Here is an 18860-nt window from a genome sequence, read left to right as displayed (position 1 = left end):
GATAACCCACTATGATTTCTTAAGTCATTTGGATAATCAGTCTATATTTTTTTAGAAAGAAAGAACGAACAGATCCAGTAGAAGAAGTTTCACTGAAGATACTTAGCTTGCATTTCTACCTAAGATTTTTTACTTTGAATCTTTCCTTTGCCATGAAATGAGGCGAAGGAAATTAAATTGAACATGGATGTAATTACAAGACAAGCTAAAACAGAATACTAAAATACCTGTTTTAGATCTTGTTCAAAATAATTTTCTTTTTAAGCAAAATCTTTCGTATCTAGAAATGCTAGTAATGACTTATTCCCAAAGTCAAAAGTATTTCAGGTGGTCTCTGTAACAGAGTCTGAGACAGGATTCTAAGACAAGAAGCTCATTTGGGAGGTAATCCCAGGGAGCACTGATAAAGTAATGTTAGTGAGACAGTGAAGAGGAAGAAGAAAATAATACATATTTTAACAGTTTTCTGCTGTGGGCAATGAAGTCCTTTCCCACTGGAAACTCTAGGAGACAATGTGAAACATGCCTCAGAGTATCACCAGAAGGGCAAGGAAGCTAGAGTAATTATCCTCCAACTCCCATCCATCACTGGCTGAGGGCTGCTCCCCAGGCATTATCTTCCTAGCACTTCCAATCTGCTCTGTGTGTAGGTAAGAAAATCCACGGCAGAGTCGCAGGTGCTTGCAGGACACTTAATGCATGGACTGGAAGGGTGAGAGCCAAGTGTCTGCTGCAAAGACTCACTATCAGTAACTCACATACCAAATAATATCTTAAATTTCATTTTGTCAATGTCCCATTACAAAGCAGCAGTGCATTTTATATAAGCAACAGAAAAGAATGTTTAGCCCTTCCAAGAAAAGAAAATAGACATCTTCAGAATTAATAAAAGTATGGAGTACTTTAATCCACCAAAAGAGGTCTGTTTTTACCTAAATTAATCAAAGTAGACATGTACAAGAATGATTCCCATTTTTACTGAAGTTGCAAAATCCCATCACTATTTGAATTCAACATACCTTAGTCAGCACCAAAAACAAAACACAGGAGTAATAATACGGTATAGCATCTGTAACAGACTGAAAATTAAAGAACCCGAATTTTTGTCCTCGCTTTGATACTGACTAGCCACACAAACTTAGGTTAAGTCATATTATTTGTATGGGCCTGCCTCAGGTTCTCTACCAGTAAAAATAAGGCAATAATGTCTGGCCTACTTATTGTTGAGATTAAGAGGAAAGAAAAAAGTTGTGAAACTTTTTAAAAATTAAAAGTACAATACATTAAATAAGGTATCTTACTATTTTCACAAAAAAATCAAAGGTGGAAAGGAGTTATATTATTCAATTCTAACCCATGTTAATAAGGAAATAAACTCTGCTCTAGGAAAGAAGAGTGACTTGTTCCAGGAAATCAATGGTAACTTACCGGCAAATCTGAAAATGAATTCCAGTGAAAAAGAGTTCACAGTATCTTTCTACTTGAGAGTTAGCTGAATATGTCACTCAGGCAAGAATCAGCTAAAACTGATTTTAATTAATTGTTTTTAAAACTTTATACCATTTTTAAATGCCAGTAAACATCAAAAGATCCTGCAAAATATGAGCTGAGAACCATGGGATGGATCACTTACACTAGCATTCATTTCATCTGGCCCTACAAAGAGCCTAGGAATATTAAATTCTACCATCTTTTAAAATTAGTAAGGAAGCTGGTTTCCACAATTGAAAACTGAAAATGGAAAAAGCCAATTAAAACAGTGTTTCCAATTAAAAGGTTTATGCTTTCTTGGCCTTAAGAAAACACTCCATCTGAAGATTGCCTTTTGTTCTCCTTGCTTTAAAATTCATCAAAATTGGAATAAATACAGCTGAACATCTACTATGTTAGCTTTGAATGGATAAACTTTAAATGGAAAGAAAACTTCTTAGAAAAAAAATTTCCATTTATAAAATTGTTAAGCTAAAAATGCTTTTATTAAAGTCTAGTTCAACAGTCTAAGCATTTAATTTAAAAAACTCACCAAACTGTCATTCATGCCATTCGTATATTATTCTAGGTTTTTTAGTTTTCATATTTTAGTACTTTTTACTTAAATGTAGATAACATCACATTCAGAGAATATTATGATCAGAAAAATTAAAATATTTTCCAAAAGCTGCACTGGCAGATTGTAAAGACCAGAACTCAGGTCTTGCTCATAGCCAAGTACACTTGACCTTCAATAGCTTAATAATGGTATTTATATGCTCTTTGGTTTCATTATTAGGATGACAGGAAAGAAACAGGACTACAACTAGTAAAGTTACAACCTCACTATACAGTATGAAATATACATTTGAACATAACTTACAATTTATAATGAAAAGCCAACTATATTATATTATGGCTTTCAAAATCAGAAGAACTGGCTTTTAAAGTTTTTTCTATTATTTTATAGTATGAAGGCCAAAACCTTCTATTAGAATTAAACACACACACATATATAATTAATGTGATACATCTTGGGCACAAGCCACTCTGAAATTCCCAGAGAACCTTTAAATAAATGACAAATCTAAAACTCTAAAATTATTCACATAGTACCCCAAGGAGCAGCATGTATCAATAAACTCAGATAGGCAAACAAATTCCATCCACAACAGTGACTTTGAAAAGGCAGAAGTCTCAGTTACCGGTATTACCAAATGTAGAGCACAGTCAGTGATCACAGTGTGACACTCCACTCAGTTGTATTTACAAGGTAAAAGAGATAGAAGGCAGAATGTATCTGCCAGCCCCTCTTGGTTCCCTTCCTAATATTCTGACATTAACAGGTAAAAAATAGCAAGCTCCTTTAATACACTTTTCTGCTACAGATATGGCTCTGTTTTGATGTTCAAGAAGCACCTGTTTAAGAAAGTAAAGTCACTGATTTGAAGACCAACTTAAATTCATTTTAGTAAATAGAAACTTCTAGCTTGTATTTAAATGTTTTAACTAAAACAAAAGTATATTTTTATTCTAAAGGTCCACTGTTCCACCACTAACAAGTAACAATCATCAATTTATAATCTATGTTGAAAGTTAGAGTTAAATGATCAAATTGATTTTTATTTAAAAATTATTGGCATTAATAGTTTTATACACATGAAATAAATTCCATTTTCAGCTTGGTGTTCCATAATTTTAGATAACACCAATAATATACCCAGGTGATGCTGATGCTGACAGCACAGGATACTACTCTAAAAACCACTGATCTAGCTTTTGAGGACTTCCAATGTTTTTTAAGGACACAGCTTATCTGCATTTGGAAATTCTCATATAGAACATCAAATGTAGAACCGGAAACTTCCATTTCTTAATTTTTCCATCTAGAACAACACAGAACAATTCTATTCCTTCCTACACATGGCAGTCACCCAAATATTTGAAAACAAAACAAAACACTCCCTCTCTTTAGATATATCTTCTCCAAAATGAGTATTACCAATTTCTTTGATTGCATCCCACTCTCCTAGCACTCAGGCCTTTCATCATTCCAGATGCCTCCCTATGAACACTATAGTTCATCATGTCCCTCTTAATATGTGGCCCTTAGAATTTAACACAATAATATTAAAGCTTTAGCCCGAATGTCAGAGTGCATGCCTGCCAATCAGTAATAGTTCCCTAACCACATTACATCTTTCAGCAACCATACCATAGTACTTCCCAACTGACCCAGAGTAAATGAGAACAGAAGAGTGTAGTAACTTTTCCATCAACTTAAAGTTGTTCAAGCTAAATAACTCTTTTGTTCTCAGTTTATGTCCTTCCTAAATATTGGGGATTGGGGCTACAGGGCTAAATATTAAGGGACAGTGATGGAAGATGGTAGTTATTTTTCCAAAGTCTTTACATGGCAAAAGAGAGTCTCGCATTTCACAGATTCTATTAAATCACTGGTTTATGTCCAAGAATACTCAAGGACAAAGGTTAATCTCATCCATCCTCTAGTACTGTGTAGGTAGCCAAGTGCTTAGAATAATTTCTATAATTTGAAACAACTAATCACAATTTCATCACTCCTTTGATTAATTTATAGCAGCAAAGCAAACCTCCCAGTGGGATTCAGCAAATAAAAGGGCTTCAAAGTGCTTTAAACACTAGTTCCTAAGACTTCCTATTTTTCTTTACCCACTTCCCATTTCCCTTTATGATTTTAAATAACATTCAAACACAGCCAAGTAGACTACATCAAATTAAGAGAGGGTTAGAAAAGTAGAAACTTACAATCATTTGTTGCAGTTTAAATTGCTAGACAATAATTTGAACTATAAGTAAACTATACCATCTAGGACAGGGGACAGTAAACCATGGCCCATGGACCATATCCGGCTGTCTTTTTGTGTAAACAGAGTTTGACGGTTCAGTCAAACAACAGCCACACCCATCTGTGTACCCATTGCCTGTGGCTGCTTCTGTGTTACAATGGCAAAGGTGAATAGTTGAAACAGAGACCATATGGCCTAAAAAACCCAAAATATTTAGTATCTGGTCTTTCACAAAAAACACTGGCCAACCTCTTATCTAGAGCAATGAACTACTGACTACTAAAGAAAACTTTGTGACCTGCAACAATAATCAGTGACTAACTCAGGACCGACCACCCATACTGGAATATCTAAATATGAATATTGGAATATCTGAATAGTCCTTTATCCTACTCTGTATGAAGATTTGTTGCCCACCCAAGACAAAGCATTCACTTACCTGCTCACTGAGCTAATCTTTAACATACATGTGTCAAGGACTCACTAGTAGAATAGTGAAGAATCCATGAACATACTGCTCTGTGCAATCTACGGTTAAAAAAAAAGTTGCTGCAAGTAACTCGAATGCATGTAATAAAGAAGAAACTGTACAGAACCACAGGATAATTTCCTTTACATTTTAGATTTCAAATACAAAACACTTTTAAGGCACTGAAAAGTAGAAAAGCTTAAGTTCAACAATTTAGGTAATATTAACTGCATTAAATAATGCAAATTAATTTCCCTTTTGTGTTAAAAAAAGACTTTCATTTTTATATTTGTAGAGTTGAAATCAAGATAAAACATCAAATCTAATTTCATCATGTAGTTTTTTAACATTATAGAATGTGCTTAAAAGATCACCCCACATTTTACAGATGACAATGTCTCAATAAAACATGAAGTATTTATGTAAGAGAACTAATTATTGGCACAGATAGAACTAGAACTCAGTACTCAACTCTCACTTTGGAACTCTTTCTACTTCATGATTGCGTATGAAAGACATGCTCATATTCTAGAAAAGGGTGGACTGATGTTGAAATAGTCTAGAGTTTTAAGTGTACAGTAAACATATTCACAGGGGCATATAGCCCACTCAGCCTAAGCAACCCTCTTGTGTTTTTTACTAATCAATCAACTACAAAATCACAGAAGGAAAAAAACTGATTGATGGTAAAGCCACTTATCAGAATGATGAAAAAGAACCGCCAATTATATCCTTAACAAATGGTCAAAAATTTAAAAAAATAATAATCAACAGTGGAGAAGGGGCAGTATGATGGATACTCACGTATTGCCAATTTGGTACAAACCTTCTGAAGGGTAATTTGGCCATATTTTAAAGTGCCTAAAAAGTTCTCACCATCGAAACCAATTATCCCATTCCCAGGAATATAACCTAAAGAACTAATCTATTATAGAGTTCAAATTTTACAATTTTATGAAGATGTCCATCCCACTATTATTTATAATTGTGAAATATTAGAAACAATCTAATATCCAAAGAAAGAACTGGTTCAGTCATGGTGTATGTATTCATACAATAAAATATTAGGCAACCATTTTTTTTTAAATCACATTTTTAAAGACATGGGAAGTACTTAGGAAGTTATAAAAAGTAGGGTGTACAACTATATGGTCAGTATAATCTCAATTTGTTATTATGCACACACACAAACACATATACACACTCATACATATAAATAGCATAGACAAAGACTGAGAGGAAATACAAAAAATATTAACAGTGTTATCTCTGGATAGTGAAATTGCAGATTTTTTTCTCTTCTTTATCCTTTTCAGTATTTTCTAAATTTTCTATTATAATCATGTATCAGTTTTATACTCAGAAAATAATAAAAATTCACTGTAGTCAATTTTGAAATTTTTATAGTCTATATAATAAATAAGGAATAAATATTTATAGTACTCAAAAGTATACCTAAGTGATGGGAAATAAATCATTAATATGTAAGAGTATAATTTCTACACATGTATAAGTGGATAATTTTGAATCCAAAAGATAACATTATTTTTTATTTTTTCTCAATTCTTGAGTATAGAAAGTTGATATTTAGTAAACAAGAAATGCAAATCTTTAAATAAAATTGGTGCAAGGCATCTAAAAATTGTGCTATTCCGGCATCACACTGAAGATACAAATGCTCTCCAATGTAACGTAGATATCCAATGTTAGACTGAAATAGATATAACCTACTACATGCATGGTGGCCAATAATTACCTAATCAGATTATATATATATTTTCCCCCCAAAGTGACTAGAAATGATCTATGCTAAAAAAAGAAATACAACACCATACCATTATTTTAGTTGGAAGAGCCGCACCAAAAATCATGACAAAAACTTTGTAGAACTGTAAGAAAATCCAGTGGTTTTTTGTTTTGTTTTGGTTACTGTTAATGACTTCTTGCTAAAAATTTAAGTAAGAGAGTCAAATTGTTTAAAGCACTAAAAAAGCACAGCAGTAGTATACAGTCTGCAATGATTTGAAAATCACTAAGAACACTCTTCAATATTTCCTCATTTGCAGACTACTGCCTATCAAACACGATCTTTGAAGGAAAGGACTATATCTGTTCTTTTACCAATCTTGAATTTATATTCTATTATAATATAGTAATGACACAAAGTGATGTCACACACAAAAAGCCAAACTGTATGTAATTTTAAAAGCTAACTTCAAAATATGATTCTAATGTCTGTGATAAAAAAATCACATAAATATGTAAAATATAAAATACATCCTAACATAGTTTTTACATGAGCTGAAGTTTACCACTTTTAACATAAAAATTCTGAGATGGAATTAATAAAAAAACAATTTTCTAGGTACCACAGAGCAATAAGTTTAAATCAGACTATTTTGAGTTGTGTAGCCCTTTATTAGCAACTAAAATAGAAGGTATCTGTTGTACAACACGGGTAGTAATTGACTATAACTGGAGATTTATTATATTCTAATACAGATCATTTATAAATGCAATTTCTTTATTAAAAAGCTTCCACCCTTTTTTTGTTTGTTTGTGTACAATTTGCAAAACTATTCTGAAAGCGGAATATATGTGCACAAGTCTGCAAAGAGTGCAAATTTAGGATATGGTAAATGCTTTACAAGTTACTTTCAAAAAACTGTCTGCCACAACTGGGCCTTTACATTGCCGTCTTTTTTGATCAAAATATTTTGATGCCAGCCTTCCTTCCACTGCCCTAAACTATAAAGCATTTTTTAATGAGTTGAAATTAAGGAAGGACTACACCTACTAGAAAAGAAGAGAAGAAAGTTCTATTAGTTTGAGGTTTCAGAATCCCCCCAAACCAGGACCAGTATCTTGGTAAGGGCTAGGCGGGGACCCCAGACAGAGAATGAGTATGTGCAGGTGGCATCCCTGAGGATTCAGAGCTTCAGTGGACCGTGAGTGCTCCCGCTGCATAACTCACTGAGCTGTCTTGCCAGTTTCTACACTGGCTTGACTGGGCATAATTCAAAAAGGAAAAGCTCATATTCATTCCATTCTTCTGGAGCTCTGTGATAGCCTAGGGGGGGAAAAAAAAACTGGTTACGATAGACCTCATATAAAAAGTAAATACCTCTGTGTTGGTGTCTTAACTTTGTCCACTTCACAGCTGAAGCCTAGATTTTTTACTCTTCTCTTGATTTGTTTCTTGAGCTTCTTTTTACACATTATTAAACAGGAAAAAGGAGTTCCTTACTTTATTCTCTCAAAGAATTTCCCCTAATCTGACTTCTTGATAAGTATCAGTTATCTCCCACCCTACCCTTGTTATACTTAACAAAGCCACTTCAAGAAACATGGACCTTTCTCTCTTTTCTCTAAACCAAATCATAGCCACTTCTGTCATGAAATCCTGGTCTCTTCTTTGTCTAACTTTGACTAAATATGAAATATATATAAATTAATTTCCAGATCTAAGGGGTAAACCACAATTTTTACTTTATTTGTAGATTGGTTCATCATTTATTTTATTAAAATTTTATTTGATCCAATCTAAATTTCTAATTTAGGAAATTAGTGTAGCTTACCTAGTTTAAATTTTAAGAATTAGTTTCAGCCCTGAACAGGCTTTACTTCCAGTCAATACTGCTTAAAAGAAATCATTCCTAAAAATCCACAATGTACTATCTTTCAAATTATACTGAACTAACACTGTAGGGTAGGTTCCTACCCTGCACTATTCTAGACTATCATTACCTTCTCCATTATTTCTCTGCCTCCCCAAACAATGAAGGCATTATTACTTCCTCCTCCCATTCCTGAATATACACACACTTTCTTCTCTATTAAAAAGTCTCACATTTTCTTTTAGGAAAGCCATACTGTTTTGTTTATTACAGGAAAAATGAATATTATCTCTTTCAAAAATCCAGCTACCCAAAACTTCTGCCTCTTACTATCATTTACATGAAATACTGTTTTTGTTGTAAAGAGAAAAATATAATACACGATCTGTCTCATGTTACTAAATTATGAATATCTGAAGTTCAAGAACAGAATTTTCCGTTTATTTTTAATAAAGTCGAGAACATTAAATAAAACCAAAAAATTAATAAGGTTACTTATTACCAAGGGTGGGTTTGATTTATATTTGTAAAGAACATATTGGAACTGGCTGTGAGTCAAGAGAAAAAGTAGGTTTCTATTCTAAATAATTTTTCTGTATTTAAAAGAAAGTACCGACCTATCTCCCAGTAACAAATAACTTTATTCCTGTGAGCAAAATAACAGAAAGCTAAATTATCTTAAAGATACTAGGAAAAAAAAGTTACCTAAAAGCAATGTTCATTATAAGGTATCACAGATGATAACAATTAAGACATTTTGCAACATCACAGGATCAAATGCTAGAAATCAAGATTTCCTAAGGATACTCACATTTAATAACACCCCAATGGGATGTCTTCCACATATAGTATTATGGTATTTCTTCAAGTAATTGCTAAAAGATACAGGGTCTAGTTGTTCTATAATACTCATACCCTAAAAAAAGAAGAGAAAAAGAAAATGAAAGAAAAAGTACACAATTTATTATTTCCTAATTACATTTTAAAACTGTTACTTAGAGCTAAACATAATTTTTCCATTAAAATAAGTAAAAGTAAAGAAGTAAAGAAAATACATTAAATAATCTTTGTGAAATATCAAACTCATTCATCAAAAGTAATCTCATTATGCTTAGCTCTCAACAATACGTACACTTGATTAACAGAAAACTTTCAACCCTGTTTAGTTTTTTCTGACCTCCTGCTATGTTTCTACACCACCATCACCAATTACCACTTAGCTCACAACCCTTAACATTTCACAATTTTACATTTTTCTTCTATAAATGTATTTACAAAAGTAAATCTATTGCAAAAATTAACTTTGCTATATGGCAGGGTTTTTTTCTCATAACCATCATATTCCTCCTACCACTGGCATAAATAGTTAAGAGTTTACTGCAACTGAGCTAATTCCATAACATACACTTAAATAACAGTGTGCAAGGCATTCTGAATTATCAGTACATGATAAAAAGAAGATACCACTAAGAAAAATGTTAACATAGTTTTAATTAACTTAAAGCTCATAAAAGATAAATGCTTAAGCAAAATAGGCCTTTTATGAACTTTTTAAAATAAAGTATTGGCCTGTCTCCCAGTAACAAATAGCTTTATTCATGTAAGCAAAATAATGGAAAGCCAAATTATCTTAAAAGCTTTTTATCTCTTGGGGTGCTTGGGTGGCTCAGTCAGCTGAGCGTCTCTTAGTTTTGGCTCAGGTCATGATCTCAGAGTCCCGGAAATGGGCCTGGCCATGGGCTCTGCACTCAGCAGGAAGTCTGCTTGAGATCCTCTTCCTCTGTCCCTTTCCCGCCCTCCCTTCCCGCTCATGCTCTCTCTCAAATAAGTAAAGAAATCTTTAAAAAAAAAAAAAGAAGAAGAAGAAAGAAAGAAACCTTTTTATCTCTTTATACTTTCAATTGGAATGCTTTAAGATTTTAATTCAGGATCAAAAAATTTTAGGACTACTATTAAAACAACCACTATGACTTGGATATTTATTCATACTAAATTCCATACCCTGCAAATGCATTCAAATAATGTGTTCATAATACAGTAATATAGAGCAATTTTAATCAAGCAGATAAATCAATGATTCTCACTCTTTCATTCACCAATTATCTTACCTTGTTTCTTATTCAGGTAAAATGTTTTACATTTGTGTTCTATAAACCAGATTAACATATTCTGAGAGAAATGTAAATGGTGGTTTAACTAGGGAATCAACTGATAAATTTTGTGTGGTTTTTAAATTATATTTCAATATGTTTTAAAACAACCGCAGTGGAAAAGCATCTAGAGTAATCAGATGAACACTCATCTGAAAAATGATAGTAATCAGTAGGTGATATAAAAATACTGCAGTGGTGGCATCAAAATTTAATTTTATAAAGAACCTGTTTTCAGAGCATTCAAGTCATTCATAAACATCATCATACTTTCCTGCAAACAGGAAAAGACAGGTCTGTGCATGTAATCAACTTTCAATTGACTGCACATCAATTAGCCACTCTAGACTTGTCCACAATCAGTGTTTAATGCTAAGCTGTTTCCCTCTGCAAACTAGGAGACTTCCAAGTCAACAGTCTCCAGTGACATTTGGTGCAAATTCAGAGAAATATGAACAAACTTAAAAATTAAACCTAAGATAAATAATTAGTACCATAATTCTGGTTCAAAGAATATCACAAAATATATTTCTAAACCAAGCAGTAAGGCAGAGATGGAGTTACACAAATCTCTTCCACACATATGGATAATCAAGATATAACTCCCTAAAAATGAAGGAACTAAGGCATAAATAAGGTTAAAAGCTTGCCTCTGAATTTCTAATCTGAGGTTCTTTCTCACTCACTAGTCTGCTTCATGCAGCATAAGAGACATACTAACAATTCTTTAAATACTCTCACAGCTATAATTGGTGCACACATTTTAAGAGAACTTTTAATGTTCTTGGATGAAGTCTAGGACAGCTTACCTTAAATAGAACTCTACTCATTAATATATTATGTGACACTGAGGTTCTGAGGTACGTGTTAATGTTAAAATCTTAAAGTACATTTTGAACAAACTTACCACATTCATATGCTGACATGAAGAATTCAAAGACAGGAAAACTAATGATCAAATTTGTTAAAAACAAAGAATTCAAGAAATTTCATATAGAAAGATATAAAATAAAGTTATGAATGTAGAGAAGACACTACTAAATAAAGTGTTTGAAATTAAGATATAATGGTTAAATGACAATGGGGGAAAGAAAAAATTGAGATGATGGAAATTAAGGGATAAAATTTAAATATTTAATCGCCTAAAGTGTATTATGTACCTACTAGGGCAAGAATCAATTCCACTACAATCATTCTCTGACAAATAAAGATAATGAACAAGTATGCAGTTTTATAAAGAAGGGATATAGAGAAAAAAAAGGCTTTTCTCAAGAGTGAAATTCTCCAATTGGAAAATTCACAAAGTATGCAAACAATAGCAATAATCATAATGAGAGACAGGGCATCTATTAAGTAATACAGAACACTAGCAAATATACTTTTGTATATATTTATATCTTAATATTAACAACTTTTAAATCATAGTTACCAAAATTTCAAGAAGATGAAAATGTTAATTTGATACTACTGCCAACAGCCAAAATTCCAAGATGAAGAAACAAAGTACTTCCCCACTAAGCTTAGTTAACTCTTCTATTACTTAAAATACTTGATCAATGAATCTGAAGTCCAGGTGGTGAAAATCTTACCTACGGCCTAGCATATTGAGAATCTGTTCACATGAATTTAAATCCAATATGAAGCAGTGAAGATCTAAGATAAAAAGCAGATATCATAAACACCAAAAGCCAATATCCATCATGATTTGGGTTTCTGAGAAATTTAGGGGCTTCAGCAAGAAATCCTCAGATTGAAAGCTAATTCCGTACTGTGAGGGGGAACAAGAGCAGAGGGAATCCATCATTATGCTGACTCTCTAAGCAACGAGTGAAAGCTTGTAATGTTAAATTCCAAGGGACAATTCTAAACTGAACAATTTTAACTGATAGAGCTGCAAATTCAGGACTCTGATAAGACAACAAAGATCTTCCCTTTTAAAAAAGTATATATATAGGGACACCTGGGTGACTCAGTTGGTGAAGCATCTGCCTTCAGCTCAGGTTATGATCTTAGGATCCTGGAATCAAGCCTGATTTGGGGCTTCCTGTTCAGCAGGGAGTCTGTTTCTCCCTCTCACTTCCCCTCTATGCTCTCTCTTTCTCTCAAATAAATAAATAAAATCTTCTAAAAAATTTTTAAAAGTTCGTACATTATAAAATATTTAATTTAAATTTAATTTTAAATACTATCACCAGAAGCAATCTCCATCTATAGTAACAAACACAAAAAAGAAACAAAACTATTTTAGAGGACTTTAAGAAATTAGAACTAGAACCATAGGTCTTTTTTTTATGAACACTTAATTAATCACCATATTATCTTGTGAGTAGGCCTCATTTTTTAAAGTAAGGATATATATTTATGTTGGAGAGATGGATGTACATTTAGGTGAACAAGGTGGGAAAAGGAAATACTCTGCTTTCGGTAAGAGGCATCAAGAGAAAATCTTACAGTCAAAGAAATTTTATGGGAAAAAAAAAATCACCCTAAAGATAGCAGTGCTAAGAAGCAATATACTAATAAGTAGCTATCTTAAAAGATGATATTATAAAACCTTATACCAAAGACTACTAAAGAAACTATTGACTTGAGTTCAAGAAAGAAGTATAAGTACACAAATCTGAACAATTTCACTTTCAAAAGAGTTGAAAGAAAAAACGGTAGCTGAAGTTCAAATTAAATGAAGTGACTACTAATAAATTTGGAAGGAAAACATATTGTAAGGCTAACTACAATGACATTTTCAGACTCTCTTTGCCAAATCATAAATAATTTGGCAATGTCCATAATGAAATATTGGTCTATATCAAAAGTGGCCCGGGAAAAAAAAAAAAACATGATTATGTGATATATATATAAAACATATATGTATGTACTTATGTACGGTTAATGTTTCCAGTATGTAATATCAAAAGTTCACAAAAATGAATGTCTTAAAATATGTTCTGCTTTGTAATTACTGAAATTACAAAGTTCTAATTACCAAAAACATGATCAGCAGCCAATACTAATATAACACTTTTAGAATCTCCTGTAACTAGTTACTTTTTTCCCCACTTACAACATTTGGAAGATCCAGTTTATTTTCCTATATATTTTTCTTTACATATTTTTTTCACATAACTCGATTCCAAGATCGTCAAATGCTAGAGACATAATTATTTTATAATAAGAGGAACAGCTATTTTTATTTTGCTTTGGAACCTAGAAACACTTTTACTTATTTTAGTAACTCTATTTAATAAGACTTTTCTGATAACAAAAAAAGAGCTAAAACTAATTAACATACTAATTTTGAAAAGACTATACCTAAGATTTTATACCTAAATAATTTTTCATCCTATCAAACTTTCAAAATGTGTAATGATTACAATTCAGAACTGATAACATGTTTTAATACTTTATACAGAGAACACTTCCAATTATATTTGCTCTGAAAAGATTGCATATAGAAACTAAGATACTGGTTCTCGAATGAAATTATTTATAACATAAAATGGCACTTTAGAAAAGGAATATACAGAGGGGTAGTCACCATTTGTTTATACTAATCAATTAAGAAAACACGTTATATAAGAGCTTAATAGTGAGTGTACATATATATATAAAAACACACATATATATAAACATACATACATGACTATATGTATAGACCTATCCACTCTTATTATTTTAATCCACTTTAACCCCCAGAAGTGACTTACAACTTGAATTAACAACATGCTAATAAAAGAACAGAATACTTACGAACCATTTGAAAATTCTATATATAAACAGAAAGGGACCACAAAAATCTGACTCCAAGTCAAATATTATATCAAATATTAAATTCAAATGTGTTAACAAGAAGCAAATACTTAATATTCAGAAATTATATTCCAGACTAAATAAAAATTTAAAAATTATGCCCCGATTTTGAACATCTAAAGTAAGGTAAATCAGATGCAGATTTAGAAGTCAATATTAAACTTACTGGTTCTGTGTACACTTTTTGAGCAAAAATTTCTAATTTCAAAGACTTAGAAGCTACCAAAAAAGGCAATAACTATAGAATTATGAGAATCATGCCAATGGGTAATTGTTACCCTTTTTGCTCTGCCCCAAAGTAGGAAACCAAGGCCTATCTGTCTAATAAAAATATACCTCAAGAAAGGTAAGTAAAGCTAGTCCTCTTAATATAAGCTATCAATATAGCATTAGAAGAAAGGCTAAAAGAATAGTTAAGTATGGATGTTTATATATAACACATAGAATAATTAGTAAAATAATACTAAAGTGTTTAAATGTGCCCACAGTTCTAAGGAGTTCCAAAGGATGCTATTATGTTCAGTGACTTCAGAGTACCAGGTAAACTAATACTTTAGAGAAAACACCTCTCTGTGCTAAAAGCATTAATTCACGGATTTACAAATTTTTACGTGTGCAAAATTAAATGCTGCCTAATTAAAGTTGGCAAATGATTTAAAGAGCTGAACAGAAAGCAAGAGGAGATAAATAGGAAATTTCTTCTACTCAACAGATTAGGGGCCATAGCAGGACAGTGCAAATTCACCTACAAAACAAATTTAGGAATAAAAAGATGTTGGGACTCTTTTCACACTACCAGAAGGCACATCTCCAGGGGCACTATGGGCAAGTCTACTTTGAAAAAGTCCCATGGGTGACTGAAATTGTAAAGACAAAGTTAAGCATTACTATAAGTAGACAATCTCTCTGACCATCTACATGTTTGTTACTTAACTCCAGACCTCTTGAACTTATTCCAGACCTCTTCCCCAGGCTTACAACCAATACAGTCAATTCTGTAGCAGAGCCCTTCTGAATGACCTCCAAAGTAATGTAACTAGGGGTGCCCGGGTAGCTCAGTCTGCTTCTCCCTCTTCCTCTGTCCCCCCCAATCTTGTGCTCTTTCTCTCTCAAAAATAAATAAAATCTTTTAAAAAATAAAATAAAATAATGTAACTACATCACTTCTTTGTACTTACATGCATTTCTTACCCTGGAATATAAAGCCCTACATTATCCGGCCTCTGCCTATCCCTCTTGCCACAGCTGGTACCACTCTTATCCTTATCTACCATACTCTTGCAACACTGGCCTTTTTTTTTTTTTTTCCCCTTCACACCCAGCCTCTTTCCTATCGTAAGGACTTCGCACAGGCAGGTCCTTCTGTCCGGAATGCTCTTTCCTCTGATCTTTACTTGGTTTGGTCCTTCTTATCTCTATCTCAGTTTAATGTTTCTCCTCAGGGCAGTCTTCCTCCAACCACTTAACCACCAATCACTTGAATCATTTACTATTTCAAAATCCTTTCAATATTTTCTGTACAGCACACATCACTTTTGGAAACTAACATATATATATATACACACACATATATATGTGTATATATATAGATTTATAAATATATGTTACTTGTTTTTAACGAGTAAGGATATATATGTATATACATATATATCCTTACTCTTTTTTTTTTAAATGTATCTCCTCCTGTTAGAATAAAAGTTCTGTAAGTAAGTATAAGTAAGAGTAAGTGTGTGTGTTTACTGCCCTAACTCCAATGGTGCCTAGAACTATAAATGCACTAAAAAATAATTGGCAAAATGAAAATCCAAATGCCAACTTGACATCTCCACTTGGATATCTTAAAGGCAACAGCAAATATAACATATCCTTAATGTGATTTATGATTTCCCTACCTCCTAAAATATCAGTCCTATCTTCTTGGGCTTTAAATCTAAGTGAACAGTACCAATACCCAACCAGCAGCATAAGCCAGACATTAGGAGTTATTCTTGATACTTCCTTTCCCAGCAAGTTCAATCAATCTCCAAGTCCCATCATCAATTTGTCTCTTATATGTACTGATTATATCCACTATGTCCCTCTCTTCCACCATCACCACCCCATCCACTGTCTGAATTACCGTTTGTCACCCGGATCACCAAAATGGTCCACCCATTTTTCCTTTGACCTCCCTCCTGTGGTCCGCCACCTGTGGCACCGCAGCTGTATGAGCTATTCAAATACAATCTGATCTTACCATTTTCCTATGTAATATCCTTTAAACAGCCTGTTCTAGGAATGCCTGGGTGGTTCAGTCAGTTAAGTGTCTGTTTTGGGTTCCGGTCACAATCTCAGGGTCCTGGAATTAAGCCCCGTGTAGGGCTCCCTGCTCGTGTGTCTCCCCCTCCCTCTGTCCTGCTTGTGCTCACACTCTCTCTAATAAATAAAAATAAAATCTTCAAAAAAACAGGGATGCCTGGGTGGCTCAATCAGTTAAGCGTTTATCTTTAGCTCAGGTCGTGATCCCAGGGTCCTGGGATTACCGCATCAAGCCCCTTACTCAGCGGAGATCCTGCTTCTCCCCTCTGCCTGCCACTCCCTCCCACTGCTTGTACCTGCACACGCTCTCTTTCTCTAATAAAAAATAAAATAAAACCCTTAATATAAATAAAATAAACAGCCTGTTCTAGATCTCTAGCTTCATTTCTCACCACTACCCCCAGCCCATTCATCCACCAATCCACTCAACAATTGCATATATTGAGTACCCAATGAAAGGGTGATACAAAATGGACAAAGATCCTGATCTCATGAAGCTTACAGTCTAATAGGAGAGATTATCACCAAACAAATCAACAGATAATAAGTCACACAGTAATTAATACTGAGAAGAAAACTTAAGTAGGGTAAGGTCATGGAACAACTGTTTACTGTAGGGGCATAATGGAAAACTATGGGTACATTTTTGGGTTGTCCCAATAATTAAAAGATACTAGTGGATGGTATCCAGGCATGCTGATTGTCCTATAATACAAGATAGTCCCACACACAAATAATTATTCTCATCCCATAACACTCTTGATATGTCTACATTGGTGAAAAACCGGGGCGTGTGGGTGGCTCAGTGGGTTAAGCCTCTGCCTTTGGCTCAGGTCACGATATAAGGGTCCTGGGATCGAGCCCCACATTAGACTCTCTGCTCAATGGGGAGCCTGCTTCTCCCTCTCTCTCTGCCTGCCTCTCGGCACTTGTGATCTCTCTCTCTGTCAAATAAATAAAATCTTAAAAAAAAAAAAACCTGCTAATAATTATCTAGACCCTTAACTCTGTTTTATACATAAATACTAATAAGTTTTACATGGTTTTAATATACAGATTTCCAAGGAATGGCCATATTCATATAAAGTAAGGGAAGGCTGTACTTTATTTAGTTTACAACTTTACTAGGAATTGCTCACCATTTTGGAAAATCAAGTCACCCAGCAATGCACCTTAGTAATATGAGTCACAAACATACCTGTTTAGGTTTGGATTAATAGCTGTTATAGTAATGATACAATGTGTAAGCATCTACTTCATAGTGTCTTCTAATATAGTTAGAATTCGGGCCCTTACAGTATTAAAAATTTATTAGTTTATCATAAATTACTTTCTCCTTATTTCTTTCTCATATTACACTTAGGGTATTCACTTAATTTAATTATGTATATAGGAAGATTATATTCATTATTTCATTCACTTGAAAAGTATATACTGAGCACCTACTAATGTTCTAATCACTATTCTAAGCACTGTGGATACACTGGAGAACAAAATAAATATCCTGACTAACAAAACTATAATAAATAAGTAGAATATTTAGTTTGTTGAAAGAAAAACTGCAGCACAGTAAGGTACGTTGGGAATGCTAAGAAGGTGGAGTGTATGATGCAAAATTAAACTGGGTAGTCAGTGCGTCTTGCTGGGAAGGTAAAGCTGAGCAAAGCCACAAAGTCACACAGTCAAATACAAAAAGGGCTAAAGCCCTAAGGTAGGCACATCTATATCATCCTCACAGGACAACAAGGAGAGTATGTGCCCTAAGTAACTCTTACAGCTCCGTATAGGAATAGCTTCTAAGTCTGTTCAACGACTGCACTGAAAGTTCCATTAAGTGAAAGACAATGTTTTATCTTCTTAATGTCTTCAATACTTCACAAAGTACCAGACACACAGGAGACACCCATTAACCACTTGCTACAGGAAGAAAATAAATGATGACATAATCAGAAAAGTTTTCTGACGCGACTGAGAATTACGCCTCAGAAAAATAAGATGAGAACTAGAAGCCAGGAAAGGATTAAATGACTGATGTGACATCATAAATCCAAAAGAAAAGTCAGTAGATTAAGTCCAAACAAAATTTGAAAGGTAAAAGTATTAGGCTATAATTGGATCTAAGTAACAAGATAAATTTAAATATGATAAAATCTACATATAATAAAATCTCCTGAGTAACTAAATTTGTGTTCATTCCATTTGGCTTTTAATAAAATATACA

At 33.3% G+C, this 18860-nt stretch overlaps 1 protein-coding gene across 2 annotated transcripts in view; it reads right to left on the bottom strand.

The window, feature by feature from the left end:
- Positions 1 to 7164: 7164 nt before the first annotated feature.
- The window catches only part of LOC111154137 (mediator of cell motility 1), a 109775-nt gene continuing 98079 nt past the window's right edge, over positions 7165 to 18860 (bottom strand). For both annotated transcript variants that reach the window (XM_022513547.1, XM_022513548.1), the window contains 2 exons: positions 9196 to 9300; positions 7165 to 7837 (listed from right to left, as the gene is read on the bottom strand). In XM_022513547.1, the coding sequence (XP_022369255.1) occupies positions 7706 to 7837; positions 9196 to 9300 (237 nt within the window). In that variant the 3' untranslated portion in view covers positions 7165 to 7705. The remainder of the gene's footprint in view (positions 7838 to 9195; positions 9301 to 18860) is intronic.

Source organism: Enhydra lutris, unplaced genomic scaffold, assembly GCF_002288905.1.
Source record: "Enhydra lutris kenyoni isolate GAN:26980312 unplaced genomic scaffold, ASM228890v2 scaffoldscaffold35, whole genome shotgun sequence".
NCBI classification, from domain to species: domain Eukaryota; kingdom Metazoa; phylum Chordata; class Mammalia; order Carnivora; family Mustelidae; genus Enhydra; species Enhydra lutris.
The sequence above is the reverse complement of the archived record's forward strand: the minus strand, read 5'-3'. Positions and strand labels throughout refer to the sequence as shown.